This window comes from Aspergillus candidus (assembly GCF_002847045.1).
Source record: "Aspergillus candidus strain CBS 102.13 unplaced genomic scaffold BDW47scaffold_35, whole genome shotgun sequence".
NCBI lineage: Eukaryota > Fungi > Ascomycota > Eurotiomycetes > Eurotiales > Aspergillaceae > Aspergillus > Aspergillus candidus.
In genome coordinates, this window is record NW_020194040.1 from 210,632 (window position 1) to 227,112 (window position 16,481).

The 16,481-nt window shown below is 51.1% G+C and overlaps 3 protein-coding genes across 3 annotated transcripts; all 3 read left to right on the forward strand.

The window, feature by feature from the left end:
- The first annotated feature begins 21 nt into the window (after positions 1 to 21).
- BDW47DRAFT_50091 (thioredoxin domain-containing protein) lies at positions 22 to 2,859 on the forward strand. The gene is made up of 2 exons (XM_024819178.1): positions 22 to 2,001; positions 2,054 to 2,859. Exons 1-2 carry the CDS (start codon positions 279 to 281, stop codon positions 2,686 to 2,688), a joined length of 2,358 nt encoding a protein of 785 aa, XP_024670482.1. The 5' UTR covers positions 22 to 278; the 3' UTR covers positions 2,689 to 2,859.
- A 4,251-nt stretch (positions 2,860 to 7,110) lies between these two features.
- On the forward strand, positions 7,111 to 8,202 carry BDW47DRAFT_127248 (CAP domain-containing protein; the record flags this gene model as incomplete). The annotated part of the gene is made up of 3 exons (XM_024816684.1): positions 7,111 to 7,709; positions 7,787 to 8,073; positions 8,135 to 8,202. 3 exons carry the CDS (start codon positions 7,111 to 7,113, stop codon positions 8,200 to 8,202), a joined length of 954 nt encoding a protein of 317 aa, XP_024670483.1.
- A 2,167-nt stretch (positions 8,203 to 10,369) lies between these two features.
- Positions 10,370 to 13,038, forward strand: BDW47DRAFT_127249 (choline/carnitine O-acyltransferase; the record flags this gene model as incomplete). The annotated part of the gene is made up of 4 exons (XM_024816685.1): positions 10,370 to 10,754; positions 10,821 to 10,850; positions 10,904 to 12,847; positions 12,914 to 13,038. The coding sequence occupies 4 exons, from the start codon at positions 10,370 to 10,372 to the stop codon at positions 13,036 to 13,038; spliced, it is 2,484 nt and encodes an 827-aa protein (XP_024670484.1).
- Positions 13,039 to 16,481: the final 3,443 nt, after the last annotated feature.

Genomic DNA, 16,481 nt, shown 5'->3' on the forward strand with positions numbered 1-16,481 from the left:
ATTTAGTTGATTCTCAAGTTATCTCGCTCTTCTAAATTAGTCTTCGTGTGGAGTGTTTAAATAAGATTGTTCTACGTGAGCACTCCAAAATTATTCGACGATCTCTGACTGGAGCCGCGGCTCCCTTGGGGCGATTTACCGCCAACTCTTATCAGTGCTTCGGACCCCTCCAACGCACTTCCGCCTACAATCGGGCAAGATCGTTCCTCCGCGCCAAAAGAAACGCATTTCAACACTTACCCCCCGCCGCGTGGGAATCCATCTGTAATCCTTCCAGAATGTCGACATCGGCGGGTTTGCACGCGCAGTCCCACGATGCTGCCGCAGAAGCGGAGCCCAAGCTGGTTAACCGGCTGCGCGAGAGCCGATCGCCCTACGTGCGGGCGCACATGAACAACCCCGTCGCCTGGCAGCTCTGGGACGCGCAGGCTATCAACCTAGCCCGGCGCCAGAACCGACTGATCTTCCTCAGCATCGGGTACTCGGCGTGCCACTGGTGCCATGTTATGGAGAAGGAGTCGTTCATGTCCCAAGAGGTGGCGGCGATATTAAACGAGTCTTTCGTCCCGATCAAGATCGACCGCGAGGAGAGACCCGATATCGATGATGTATATATGAACTATGTCCAGGCCACTACTGGCTCGGGCGGATGGCCGCTGAACGTCTTCCTGACCCCGGACTTGGAGCCCGTGTTTGGCGGCACCTATTGGCCTGGACCGAATTCGACCGCGCTGCATGGTCACGAGACGCTGACTCTCGTCGACATACTGGAAAAGCTGAGAGATGTGTGGCAGACCCAGCAGCAAAGGTGTAGGGAGAGTGCGAAGGAGATCACCAAGCAGCTCCGGGAGTTTGCGGAAGAGGGGACACATTCGTTCGAAGGCGACCGGGAGGTGGATGAGGATCTGGACATCGAGCTTCTCGAAGAAGCCTACCAGCATTTTGTGTCGCGATACGATCCCGTCTACGGTGGTTTCTCGGGGGCTCCGAAATTCCCTACCCCCGCAAACCTCAGCTTCCTGCTCAACCTCAAAATCTACCCGAGTGCGGTGTCTGATGTGGTCGGAAAAGATGAATGCGAGACTGCAGCCGCTATGGCGGTCAACACACTCATCAATATGGCTCGGGGTGGTATCCGGGATCATATTGGCCATGGCTTCGCGCGTTATAGTGTTACCCCAGACTGGAGCTTGCCTCACTTTGAGAAGATGCTCTACGACCAGGCGCAGCTCCTGGACGTTTACGTGGATGCGTTTAAAATCACCCACAACCCCGAACTCCTGGGCGCGGTTTATGATCTAGCCACTTATCTGACGACGCCCCCGATCCAGTCACCGACGGGTGGGTTCCACTCGTCCGAAGATGCGGACAGTCTCCCGAGCTCAAACGATACAGAGAAGCGCGAAGGCGCTTTCTACGTGTGGACATTGAAGGAGCTAACGCAAGTTCTCGGTGCACGGGATGCGGGCGTATGTGCGCGTCACTGGGGCGTGCTGCCCGATGGCAACATCGCTCCCGAGAACGACCCTCACGACGAGTTCATGAACCAGAACGTACTTTCTATCAAAGTGACACCGAGCAAGCTTGCTAGGGAGTTTGGCCTTGGAGAGGACGAAGTGGTTCGCATCATCCGGTCCGCGAAGCAAAAGCTCCGTGAGTACAGGGAGAGAACGCGGGTGCGTCCCGACCTGGACGACAAGATCATCGTTGCTTGGAACGGACTGGCAATTGGTGCGCTTGCAAAGTGCAGTACGCTGCTTGAAAAGATTGAGTGCGAGAAAGCGTTGCAATATAGAGAGGCTGCGGTCAAAGCTGCAGGGTTTATCAAGGAAGCTCTCTTTGAAAAGAGCACCGGCCAGCTTTGGCGCATCTGGCGTGATGGCGGACGAGGAGACACGCCTGGGTTTGCCGATGACTACGCTTACCTGATCAGTGGGCTCTTGGAACTGTATGAGGCTACGTTTGACGACAGCCATTTGCAGTTTGCAGAACAGCTGCAGAGTACGTGACTCTCCTAACCAAGACTTCCCCAGTGCTAACTAGTCGATATCAGAATATCTCAACCGGAATTTCCTTGCATATGCAGGTTCAACACCAGCAGGATACTACAGTACACCCTCGACCATGACAGCCGACATGCCGGGTCCTCTTCTCCGCCTGAAGACCGGAACAGAGTCAGCGACGCCCTCATTCAACGGCGTGATCGCCCGCAACCTACTCCGTCTCGGAAACCTCCTAGAAGATGACGTGTACCGGACACTCGCACGGCAGACATGCCATTCCTTCTCGGTAGAGATCATCCAACACCCATTCCTTTTCGTGGGCCTCCTCGACACCATCGTCGGCCTAGAGGCCGGCACGCGCAGCGTCACGGGTGTCTTCACGACCACCCATCTTTCGCGGCCGCAGCCCCCAGAGGAAGTGATCAGGCGATCAGATGAGCCAGTCTCCGTGCGGGACATCCTCATCCAGAAGGTCCGAAGCCAAGCCGGGCCGGGGACCTCGACGTCGACTGCAACCGCCTCGCTCGTGGACGTTCGCCCATCGCATGTGGGAGACTTCGTAGGAAACCAGTCATTCTGGTTGAGGACGCGGAACCCGCTTTTCAAGGACCTTACGCCTCCCGAGCCGCCCAAGAACTACCTACTGGTCTGTGAGAGCGGCAGCTGCAAAACCGTTGATGTCTAAGTCAGGGTAGATACATGCATCTCGGAGTTTTTCCCCATCTAATCAACACATGTATCGTTGGGGTAGCGTGTCTCGTTTGCGCGCAAAAAAAGTGCAATTGGAAAGGAGTCCAATCTGGGTGTATAGTTTGGTCAGTTGCTAGGTAGGTATCTCGATTAGTCGGAGGGGGGGGGGGGGGGGGGGGGGGGGGGGGGGGGGGGGGGGGGGGGGGGGGGTTCTGGGAACTCCAGTAGTATCAGGCACCCGGATATTCGAAAGCTTGTTGTCTTCCTTTTCCAAAACAAAATTGTTAGCCACGGAAATTTCGTGGAACAGCATCAAACAGACACAGTCAGACAACTTAAAGATACACAGCGAAAAGTGACGTAGTCGTAGATCTATATCTAGATCCAATCCGCCCGAATCCGCCCATCCTTACATGATCCACAGAGTAATAATTATATACATATTAAAAACCCTCGAGCATGCCCATCCCTCCGCACAGATCTCAGTATTTATATCTACCTAAGACAAGGGTTAACCGCTAGCAATAAACAAACAAATAAATGAGTCGAGGGAAAACGCAAGGGTATGACAGATGATCCAACGGTTCCCTGCCGATGATATCACACAGCTAGCCGCTCTGACGAGTCGAGATCGAGATCGGGATCGGGTGATCGGAGAATATCCAATTTTTGATCGTTTGAAAAGTTTATTTTTGTGTACTTTGTACCACGTAAGGGGTTCTCCGGAGAGTGCATTTCACGGATAAGTGCAGGGAAGACGTTCTTGTCTCGTTGATTCAGGCGGCTATTGTGGTGAGGATGAGAGGAACATTGATTGGATAACCCCGCCTCTATGATACATCTTCTACCTTAATCTACCCATATACCATGATAGCCAGGAAAAGAAATAACATATCAAGTCACCCTGTTACCTTCCCTAATCCCAGCCCAATGCTACGGATAGATTGCTCTGATCATACCGGTGAAACCATCCGGATCCGCGCGACGATTTCTTCTCACCGACAGGGATACAGGATATTATCCATCAACATACGAACAACTAGCGAGCCCCAACCCGGACAGGACGCCATCCGAACTTCCGAGTCAAGTTTAATTACTTCATTTACGATCTGGAGCCGAATGAGATTACCCAACGCGGTGGACAATATATTATGGTTGTGTTAGCGCGGTGGCTGAAACATGTGCATACGGGGTGCTTTATGCACAGTGTTTGTACCACGGTCGCTGTCCACTCAAGACTATAGTTGTTTCTGTAATTGTGGAGTGGGTTTGTTGCAGAGTGTCTTTTCTGGACTAGTCGAGGTCGTATAGTGTGATTGATAGATACGAGGGGTAGATGTAAGGTAGGAATTGATGAGGGTATGGCATCAATATCATTAGATTTAGGCCCAGCCTGATTAACCGACTATAGGCTAGAATGACACATCAAAGTCAACGTGGTATCGCTCGTCCCTAGTCAGGTACCTGACAATCTGAGCACCAAGAACATGTCAGAAACCTGACAACCAAGCTGGGCGGTTCTCCTGCAGAGCCAGACCAGACCCAGACCCAGATCTCCTCACCGTCCATTCTCGTCTGAGCGTCCCGTTTCCATTTGAATGAGAGATGGGGTCGGGATAAGCCAGCTAGACTAGATTAGGCCAGACCAGACCACTCAGTGTGGACTGGGCATTGGCCGGTGGAATTGAATAAATTAAGTTTTGAATAAAAATGCGCAATGACACTGTCAATGGGCCAGCCAAGAGCGTTAGTGTTAGTTGGGTGAAAAGAAATTTTTTTTTTTTTTTTTCATTTTCCCAGCCAAGGCCTCCTAAGGCTGGGCACGATCAAAATCCTTTCCGATATGTCTAGACCCCATGGCTGGAGGATGTAAAGGGATGGGCTAGAGCTCTTAGGCTCTTGCCTATGTGGTCAAAGAGTCAGTGGTAGGTGATTACGATTTGGAGACAAAGGATAATACATATATATGAGTTAGAGAAAAAAGATAAGATAAAACATCGACACTATCAATAACGATAAAGAAGAACAGAAATAAGAAGAGAAAAAAAAATAGACAAAGACAGAAGAAGAAATCCGTCAACAAAGATAAATCTTTCTTTTTGTGGGATATCTCGATGAATCGAGTCAACCATGGATCCTACCAGGTAATCTCCGAACCCTCACAGATCATAAGTCGATGGTCCTCAAGATGAAACATTAGTGGAGGACCAACAGAGTGAGCTGCCGAGTTGCCAAGTTTTGGTGGTTAATCATGGTTGCTCGTCCCTGCGCTGGTGCCCGTCCCCAGGAGCACAAAAGTGTCAAAAGAATCGAGCCTACCAGCCATTTTCTCTTGGCTGGAGTGGTCCGTTCAATGGTCCTGTGGTGGCAATGAAAGAAAGGAGAAGAAAGGGCCGGAAAATAAAATGGTCGGGTATTGTTGGGTATTAGGATTGTTGTTTATTACCGACGTCAGCAGTAGTATCCTGCCACCTCGGGCTATAAATGATCATCATTATTATTATTATCGTCATATTACCTATGGTTACTACCATCGGTTTCTCGTGCTTTGCTCTTTCTATCCTTTACATATCCTAAATTCTTCAAATTATTGAGACCAGACAGTCTTTGATTGATCTGACTTGTGTCAAAATGACGAACAATCTGAAATTTCATGGGGGCACAACAATCGAGTCTGTTCTCACTGATCGACGGATGTACCCTGGTTAACCTTACTCCGTTGTCCGTACTCCGTACCTTACCTACCTAGTAGTTACCTCCATTTACGGAGCTTCCGCCCTGCACAGCAAGCCACCTGTCCCTCGATACACCACTTTACCGCCTGGAGTGAGTTGTCTTCCTCGGGCGATACCTGCTGAAAAAATACAAAAAGAGGCAAAGTGGTTTGCCACGTTCCATTCTTTCTCTCTTCCTGAACAAAGCCGGATCTTTTATTTTAAGTTTCTATCTATGCATATCCTTTGTACCCGCTGGGTATTCTTTATGATATCTTTCTTTGTTATCAATTTTTTTTTTTGATACTTTCTTGACCTTAGGGTTGATTGGCCCCAGAAAAAAGAAGGTAAAAAAAAGGTAAAAAACCCTTGGCACGGGAATGGTTACTGACAGGATGATGAATTGGGGCATGAACCTTTGTTTGGAGATGATTCTCTTTGTTTAGTTCGGCGGTAAGAACTAGTTCTGAAGTATGGAGAAACCAGTACCTGAGGACAGGCCTTCATGGGTCATGACGGTGGGATAAGTGGAGACGCGCCAGGGGTCGCAGGGTTTGAGCTGCCTCTTCCATTGGTTACAGACCCTCCAGTGCCTGAAACGGGGCGGCATGTGGATATCCCCATTCGGGTTAGACTGTGTCAGGGGTTACCATCATCAACCGCTGGCGAAAAAAAGTAGTCGAAATGATAAACAATTAGTATGTGTTCCTGTGGAGTGGCTGATAGACAAAGAGAACGGCGTTCTGGATCTCCCCAGGTTAGACATCCATTGTATCCTTTATATTATCCAGAACCAAACTCAGCTGAAAAAAGGATTCTTCATGGCAGTCCATCAAGTAGAGTAATGTAGCCCAGTCTCCCATAGTGATTTGTGGCATGTGCCATACGCGGTTGGGAGATTCCTCTTCCCATTCAGGGGAGACTTTGATCCCCTCAGGCCATTCCCATGGTACTTGAGACTAGTCTGAATGAAAAGAGGCATTCCAGCGTTCCCTGGTAGAGATTTCTTTTTCTGATGATGAGGATAATGGTCATCAATCAAAATAAAAAAAAATAAAAAAAAAATTAGCCCTCATCATTCTTGTGATCGAGCATCACACAGAGCACTATAAGTGAAGTTGGAGCTCCCTGGGCGCTGGATTAATTTGCCTTTTAATTAATGATCCCAGATCGCACGGCCCCACTGGGAAAACACGCCCACTGGAGACGGTCTCCCCTTTCCACTCAGCTTACCTCCCGCTCTCCATCGGTTTTACCTCACTCTCTCATTTACTATATTATCACTTACCCTTCCCCTTGTCTCTCTTTTATCCTCTCCCCCATCCCCACCGTTGAGCGTTCACTTTCGTTCCTCTCCCCAAACCGCCTTTGGTGCACTTTTTCCACTCTTTCAAAAAGTGCTCTTCAGGCCTGTCACTCTTTTTGTTTACCCACGGAAGTTCAAGGATCCCCCGGACCGCTCAATATTCCCCCCTCAATCGCACCCGTTAGTTCTATCGCAGTCGATCTGCTCGTCAGCCTTGAACGCCCTTCGCTCTTTGGTCCTTCCCGAATTCGCTCTTTTTGGATTTGATTGTTTGGTCGGATATACTTCCCGGTGAAGTGTTTTCTTGATCTATCGCAGTTGACCTGTTGGAGCACTTCTCTCGATATCGTCAAGGGACAAACGAAAATCCAGTCAATTACCAGGAAACGTAGGCCCCATGCGCTCTGTATATCTCTGGAGCGCCCTGTGCGCGGCGGTCGCCGTCAGCGCCGCTGATAAGCGTGAGTACACCACCGAATGGACTGTTGTTACCGTGACGACTACTATCACGGCACCCCTGCCCCCTTCGACTCCTACCAATCCGCCAGTACCAGGAATCCAGGATCCGGACACTTCTTCTTCTTCTTCTTCTTCTTCTTCAAGTACGCATGCTGAGACTCAGGAACCCTCGACAGCGGCACCTGCCCCCGTCGTGACGACAATCGTGGATCCCCCGCAACCGGCCCCAACGGACAACCAGCCTGCGCCGCCTCCCCCGACCGACAACCCGGCACCCCCGGCCGACGGCCAGGCCACCACTTGGACTTCTTCCTGGTCTAGCGAGTGGACTATCACCGGCGATGCCCCCCAGCCCACGACCATGTCGACCACGACCTCCGCCGATGAGGCCAAGCCGACCAATGACTACATGGAGCACGTTCTGTACAGCCACAACGTCCACCGGAGCAACCACTCGTCCAACTCCCTGGAGTGGGACAATAAGTTGGAATCTAGCGCAAACGCCCTCGCGAAGCGTTGCGTGTATACGCACGACACGTGAGTATCCGTGTCCCTCACCGGCCGTGTGGGGTGCATGTGGGAGAGGCTGACATTTTTTTTTTTTCTTGGTATAGCGATATCGACGGTGGCGGATATGGTCAGAACATTGGTTACGGAATCAAGTCGGATAAGGTCGCCGTCATGATCTCGAACCTGATGTACAACAACGAGATGGGTTTCTTCGAGAGCCTGTACGGCCAGGACACCCCGGACCAGTCCAACTTCCACGCCTGGGGCCATTTCACCCAGATTGTGTGGAAGGGCACGACTCATGTGGGTTGTTCCACGGTCGTGTGCCCCTCCCTCGGCAACGTTGATGGCTCGGACATGCCCTTCACGGTCTGCAATTACGGCCCTGCCGGTATGCTCCCGCCTCCGTCTCTAGGTTTACCCAGAAGGGGTGCGCTGACTATGATTGTTAGGAAACTTCGATGGTGAATACGCCGCCAACGTCCTTCGTCCCCAGGGACACAAGATGTATTCCGCCTAACCACCCGAATCCTATTTGTATTACCTTCGTTTCTCGCTTCAACGGTAGCAGGAGTTTGGTCCCGCCTGGGGCATCGAAAACCGCCTAGTACTTGAAGCAGCCATGAATCTTGCATGTGGCTGTCCGGATGGATATTAGGGATTTTATGGGGTTTTCGTGGTCCTTTTCTATGGACAGGAAGACCGCCACAGTCAGTCGTGCTTTGGGGCGGGGTGTAACTCTTGATATCGACCGTTTGCGATCTTTTTGGGAAGTCGAACGTCCAAATTTGAATGGAGAATCTTTTTTTCTGGCAATTGTCAGTCATTCGAAACACTTGTCTTTGTTTTAATTTGACTTCTTTGTGTCTAGTCTTGTCCTTTAATCTTCTTTTCTTGACCTCTGGCCCTTCGAGATTGCATCATCATGTTTGTCTCCCGTGCCCAACTTGCCAAGGCTTGCTCCGGGGTGCTTGGGGAGGGGGGAGGGATGACTTAAATCCTCTTTCCCCACCATCTCCCACTCCGAACCACAACTCTACGCCATTTGGGCATGACGTTATCCGGTCTTTGTTTGTGAATATTCATTCTTCTCCTGTCTTGGTATCCCAATGACAGACCCGAATCGTTGGATCTCTCCTCTTTTTCTTTTTTACTCTTTCTTTTTGTCGAGCCTGTGACGTGGGTATACTGGCGCCTGGAATAGACTACGATATGGATGACCAAACATTGAATGACGATCTCCCTTGGTCATGTTGTTTGTAGATAGCAACGATGTAATTGCTGTTCAGTTGATCGATGTAATTCCACGGAACTCTTGCAGTCATCCATGGTTGTTGCCTCGGTATATCATTCTGGCGGCGAGTTACCTACCGGCCATAGGGTTTAGTGGGCCTGGAATCGACGAGCACGTGATCTACCGTTCCCCCGCAAGCAGTTCATCCGATTCCCTTGGCCCTTCAGCGTTTCCACTGCGTCAAAAGTCAGAGTTACACTCGGTTTCCCTTCGCCCGAAACGTCATCAAGCCTTGACTAGTAAGTTTGACTTCTGCACACGGCGAGGACTGTGACTCTTGATTTCTACCAAGATGATCTTGTCATTGCGTGTTCCGGATATTTGTAATAGAGAAAATATAATACACTGTGGTTTGGGGATGATTTACTTGTTCAGGATCACTGACTTTTATAGTCCAGTCTAAGTAACTTAGTGTCTACCTTACTACGGTGACTTTCGGACTACCCCAATTGGTCACTGCGTCAATTGAGCGAAACCCTCTGACCGGTGCGATTTGTCCATATTGCATCCGTCTTGGATTTTTCTCCCGAGTTTCGGCCAGAAGTTTCTTCTATTTGTTCGTTACTCGACGCCCCCGCCTTCTGACATCATCTATTCCTGCGGCGAGAACGGCATCCCATCGCTGTACAATATCAATTAAACATCAGCCTGTTGGATGCTGGTATCGTTGATTTGGTAAAACAGTGCTTTCCTAGTTCCTGCCGGGTTGAATCTTATACCTGATCCACTAGGACTATCGTTGCAACGGGCATCGTATCTCTTGGCAATCTGTCGCAACCTGCCTATACAGCCCACACCAAGCTTCATCCATCCGTTTCTCCGACACCAACTCACATCACCCCGGTCTGGTTTGGAAAGCTGCGGAGGCTTATGCCCGTGTGAAAGTGATCCACTTGTGGCTCTACTGTCTTAGCTGCAGGTTTCCTTATACTACCTACCGGCGATTCTTGCGTCTGGTGCGCCGTATCAGGGCTCTACTGCTCGGTGAGTCTCCTCCACCTCGCCTCCCTTTCCTCCGTCGTCTGGCGCTATTTTCCCATTGTTCCGAAGCCACCCCCTCCACCCCGCGCTCTCATGTTTCCCCCGGGGCAGTGGCACCGCATGGACGGTCCTCTTGTTTCCCAATTAAATACAAATATCATCCGGCCCGGTCTTTTCTCTCCGTCCGTTGGACGTCTTCACTTCACCTACTTCCCCAAGCCCACTTACAAGAACCCTATCTCGTGATCTATATTATACCTGTCATGCGATAATCTCTATGCCCTCCTACTGCACGCAAGATTGCCACTACTTCTACCGCACCGCCTTGCGTCTCTTATCTATCCCCACTCTACTTGCCTGTCGCTACGCTTGATATTCTCACTGCGCGGTCCGGATATTGCTTACTGACATCATGTCGTACTCGTCTATGGCAGTTCGCCATTTCACATCCCCCAAACCACTCGCGGACACCATGGAGTCTGCCCGGTACCCGTCGCTGGAACCGAAAATCACCCCAACGTCTGTGGATGCGGGAGAGCAAGAGAATGCCACCCCGGTGGTAGGACCGAAAACAGGCTTGACCTTTTCTCATCAGGACGCTCTACCTAAGCTGCCGATCCCCAGCTTGGAGGATACCTGCAAACGGTATCTTGAGTCCCTCTCGGCGCTGCAGACGCCGAGGGAGCAGATAGAGTCCAAGGCTGCTGTGCAGGATTTTCTCAAATCGGACGGTCCGGTGCTCCAGGAGAAACTCAAGAATTATGCTACTTCGAAGACAAGTTACATTGAACAGTTTTGTAAGTGCTCGATGGGTGTGTTCACCAACCAAGCGCGACAGAATGTCTAACAAACTCCGACTGTAGGGTACGACTCGTATTTGAACTGTGACAGCCGTAAGTTGCCTATTTCCTTCTCAATCTATTACCTGTACTAACTGAAACCACAGCGGTTGTCCTGAACCTCAATCCCTTTTTCTTGTTGGAAGACGATCCCACCCCTGCACGGAATAACCAGGTGACCCGGTCAGCGTCACTGGCCGTGTCAGCACTGGCCTTCGTCAGGGCTGTCCGGCGGGAGGAGTTGCCGCCAGACAACGTCCGTGGAACGCCGCTTTGCATGTACCAATACTCGCGATTGTTCGGAACCGCGCGACTTCCGACAGAGAATGGGTGCATGATCAGCCAGGATCCCAATGCGAAGCATCTGGTCGTTCTGTGCCGAGGCCAGTTCTACTGGTTTGATGTTCTCGACGAGAACAATGATCTCATCATGAGTGAGAAGGATATCGCCTTAAACCTACAGGTCATCATCAACGACGCGGAGCAGACTCCAATTCACGATGCGGCCAAGGGTGCCCTCGGCGTTCTTAGCACGGAGAACCGCAAAGTGTGGTCTGGAGTGCGAGACATCCTGACCAAGGACGAGGGATCGAACAACGCGGAGTGCCTTAACATCGTCGACACCGCCCTCTTCTGCCTTTGCTTGGATGACACCGAGCCCCAAAGCACGTCCGACCTGTGCGCCAACATGCTTTGCGGGACCAGCGAAGTGATCCGCGGGGTGCAGGTCGGCACCTGTACCAACCGATGGTACGACAAGCTCCAGATCATCGTCTGCAAGAACGGCAGCGCGGGTATCAACTTCGAACACACCGGTGTTGACGGCCACACGGTCCTTCGGTTCGCCAGCGACCTCTACACCGACACTATCCTCCGTTTCGCCCAGACCATCAACGGCCAGGCCCCGAGCCTGTGGGCGACCAGCAGCCCCGACCCATCCAAGCGTGACCCCCGAAGCTTCGGCAACGTCAGCACCACCCCGCGCAAGCTCGAATGGGACATGGCGCCCGAGCTGATCATCGCACTGCGGTTCGCCGAGTCTCATCTCTCGGATCTCCTCAAGCAGCACGAATTCGAAGTCCTCGAATTCAACGGCTACGGTAAAAACTTTATCACGTCCATGGGCTTTTCACCCGATGCCTTCGTGCAGATGGCATTCCAGGCCGCTTACTACGGCCTCTACGGCCGCATCGAGAACACATACGAGCCAGCAATGACGAAATTCTTCCTGCACGGCCGGACAGAGGCCATCCGCACGGTGACGAACGAATGCGTCGACTTCGTCAAGACCTTCTGGGGCGAGAACCCGCCGCAGGAGAAGGTGGACGCTCTCCGCAGAGCCACCGAGAAGCACACGGCTATGACCAAGGTGTGCTCCAAGGCGCAGGGCCACGATCGTCACTTATACGCGCTCTACTGCGTATGGCAGCGGTCCTTCGAGGAGGCCCCCGCTTCGTCCGGCAACGACAGCTTCGAAGGAGGCAGCTCAACTTTCGGCTCCAGCCCAGTAGAGAACGGACTCGATTCACCCAAATTCTCCCCCGCAATGTCCGAAGACGGCCTCTCTACCAACAGCTATGGTCTACGCGCCATCCGCCCCGCACCACCAACCCCCGCCCTCTTCAGCGACCCCGGCTGGGACAAGATCAATAGCACGATCCTCTCCACCTCCAACTGCGGCAATCCCTGCCTGCGCCACTTCGGCTTCGGCCCGACCTCTGCCGACGGCTTCGGTATCGGCTACATCATCAAAGACGATTCGCTCTCCATCTGCGCGTCTTCCAAACATCGCCAGACTGCCCGTCTGATGTACACGCTCGAATCCTACCTCTTCGAGATCCGCAAGCTCCTCCGCACGACGAACCGCTCAGCGACGAGCCCGCGCACCAGCCGCGCGCGCGAGACCGAGGCCCTCGCTGAGAGACTCCAGCAGAGCGAGAACCACCACCGTCGGGGGCGCATCGTCCGGGGGGATCCGGGCCAGATTAATCGCGGGGCGGAGACGCCCACGACTGATAGTGGCGAGGTCGACGATGATGGCATGGGCGGATGTAAGTGCTTCCCCTTCCTTCTTTTCATGTTCGTGTTTTTGGGAAAAGATACTAACAGTGAAACAGACGGCTTCTTCGACGCAGGCATGCTCCTCCACGCGCTCAAAGGCGTCAGCGCTGATCGGGAACGCGCCGATAGACCCGAACGACGGCGGTTTGTGGGGAAGAAATTGCGGTTGAATGATTATTGAGTTGGATTTGTTTGGGTATGGTGTGTCGGTATATGACGCTGCACGGATATGGATACATGCATTTCGATACCATTATGATTACTGGATTTAAAGCTCCATAGCTGAATTGGATATATATGAGTTACATTTTTTTTGGGATTGTACGTTGGCGGGGAGTTGAGTCTGAAGGTTGGATGGGGTTTGCTGGGGAGGTATACATGCCCTCCCTGCCTTTGGATAGACTGGGGGAAGAAAGGGTGGACGTCCATATTGTAGACATGGCACTGTTAAACTCAAATATAGTAGTACTACCCAGACACATCAGCAACGCCCAGAATCATGTCCGCAAATCTTCCGAAAGATATGCAATACAGGTCCCACACAAGGATATACCCAGATCTAAGAGAAACAGACATGGCTCAGACTGTGAGATAGATCTATATTTCTACCGAGGACCCACTCACTGATCGCCGCTGACTCGGGCTAATAACAACCTTGCTATTTGTTCCTCGACGGCATAACATGATCTAATGTTGATACTGATACTGATACTGATGCTGATGCTGAACACCTGGAGTGAGATCCGTATTGCCTACCTCTATATACATCTGTCTCATGCCCAACTTATGGTCTACTCACTACTTGCGTATTGCGCTTTACCTTGTGTCACTTGCGCTGGATGCGGATGCAAATATACGTGATGATGATGCTTTTACGCCGCTAGGACTATGCTGCGGAGCGTTCTTCATGCCGTTGCGTGGGTAGATTACATCGTGAGAGCCATTGGCCCGCCATTGAGGTTGAGGGAGAAGAGGACGAAGAAAAAAGAGGTGGGTTGTTTATACTCAGAACGTGACTTATACAGGCCTCGGGTTTTCTGATTTTCGTAGAGGTCTCGTACCTTCTCCGCATGATGTTCTACAGGTTGGGTGTACCTAGCATAACTCTATGTACATAACTTAGTTATAGGTATCCTCATCATCAATGCGATAATGCTATACACAAACCAGAACAAAAAAATGAGAAGTCAATCCTACCAATACCTAAGATAGTGATATCAATTCCCATAATGATAATCTCAAACGGATACAATTGGCCAACATGCGTTCATGCCCATCTGATCGTATTGCCCATACATCAGCAGTTCTGATATCAACTTCCACCAATGTATGCCCTCTGTCGATCCCGAACGAGTTTTCCTTGCATGGCTCGTACATGGAGCGCCAGTGCGCCACCCGTGTGTGCCCAACTGCTCATTCATGGCTGGGGCCTACTGGTCTATCGAGTACCGACAACTCTCTGGAGAGCAAGGTAAGCTTGGTCAAATCATCGAGATCAGGCATACATGGCAACACCCCACAAATCAAACCAACTCACCCAAGCCGTTGAATGCAGGTGAACAGTCTAGCGATGCAGCTCTACCCCATACTGGCGCACGTGCATACTGACTGCCTACCTACCGACCTACTTACTGTACATCCTCGAGAGTGGCGTGCGAGTACGGCAGCTTCTTTGCAGCAAGCCTCATGCATGGTGATAGACGGCTTTGCTGGATTGGGATTAGTTTATCTTATCAACAGTCAGTTCAACTGAGTTGTTTAGTGGCTTGTCAGGTATTGGTAGGAGTGTTTTCTTTTCTTCTTGCCCTTCCCCACTTTACATGTTTTGATTTATTTGGTGTGGTTTCTTTGAGTTTGTGTGTTGTTGGGGTGGGTTCGTGAGTACAGGCGGAGGTGTGTGGGGGTATGTTATGCTGTATGTTGGTGTTTGGAAGAAGATGGAGCGGTCTGCAGGTTACTCGTGGACCGTGGTACATATGATTTATGTATGGACTAGAGCATGGAGTATAAGTTGGTCGAAATTGGGTGGCATGATGTAGATATGCTTCTCAGTTGAGCCCTACCTCGTAATACTGAGCCTTACTACTTACTACCTACTTACTACCTGGTATATTGAGTATACTTGATAATCCATACATGAAACAAATGGTAACTCCCAGCACGTCATGAGCGAGGGTATAAATCCTTCGTTCGCATCTCAAATCTCACCGTAAAGAATCCACCGCGAGGATAACCGGGAATTGACCTCCGTTTAGCCAACAAAGCCAAACCAATGAAAATGGACATCGGTGAGGTCATCCCATGGATCAGACCACCTTCTAGAGCGCCCCTAGTCTCATTGATATCCAGCCAGATTAAGATCTATGGCCAATACCACCGTGTTACGCAGATGTGGACTTGCACAGCCTTCTTTTTCGGGCCCTGTGCTGAGGACTACGGTGGTGAGGGTAGCGCGGGTCCTGCCGGATGAAATCCAGTATTAGTCATTGTATACTAGTCACGTGAACAGGAGCATGATCATGATCTTTCGGATCCATGGCAGTAACAATGATCAGTGTCATTGTTCTATACTTTAGGCTGCCCTGTCTTTATCCATCAGCTCTCATAGACTATCAATCAGCCATACCCTCCCTCCACTACAGAATCCAGAGTAAGTTGCTTCAATTCCTTCCGATTATACCGTCTCTCGGTGTTAGCCCGACACCGGACCCGTGCTGTGTGATCTGCTGCTGGTTGGCAAATTACCATTGCGTATCTTCATCCTCATTCGTTGCCCGTGGTTTCAGGCCATGGCCAGAGAGTCCTGATACTGCTAGTCTTGATGCCTTAACCGGTCCCAGGCCCTCAGGCAGCTCCACCTTTTCCCTTCCCCCCTTCCTTACCAGCGTACTCCGTACACTTCATCCCTTCTTAATTCCACGGCCTACATTACCTAGCACACTACCTTGACCTGGTACAGAACCTCTCTGAATCCTCAGACCATCTGGTGCATCGGATCCACCCTCCTTGTCACTGGTATTGGTTCTGCCGCTCACCCCCCCTGGCCCTTCTGCTTCCATTTCTTCCTCTAGCGGCCCCCATCCACCTTTCCGCTAACAGATCCTGCCTCTGCATCGTCGGCGAACCAGCGCCCTCGTTGCTGAGTATCTGCGGTCTTGCTTGGTCCTGCACCACGGCAAATCTGCTCGCTCTCCGTCCCTCAACCTGCCCTGCATTGATAGGGATTATTGGTCTGCACGAGCTTTGTGTTTTCATCATTCTCCATATTGATGATACCCTACCTATTACTTCCCATTGTCCTGCCCTTCATCTTTGTCATTTACTGGTTGCGTGGTATTGGACTGCGTGGATAATTCTCCGTCGTTGATAGACCCGAGCTCGGATCATCTATTGATCTACTTCCGGGCTCACGCACGCCTTCATCACTGCATCACTCCATCCACACTTTATCTCTACTCCTTCCCCTTATCTTTTTTAGCCACCTCTCTGCGCCCGACTTAAACCAACACTTTCCTTGAAGGAGAGAGAAGCCACAGAAAGCGACACTTTTTTGCGATATTAACTAGCGTGCAGCAATCTACCCTCTCCTTAGCGCCCTCTTCCCCGACCGCTGGGATTCCCCCG

Excerpts from the sequence above, each read along its gene's own strand:
- BDW47DRAFT_50091 (XM_024819178.1), top strand. The coding sequence starts at position 279 with ATGTCGACATCGGCGGGTTTGCACGCGCAGTCCCACGATGCTGCCGCA. Across the intron at positions 2,002-2,053 it reads GTTTGCAGAACAGCTGCAGA|AATATCTCAACCGGAATTTC; the intron begins GTACGTGACTCT and ends AGTCGATATCAG.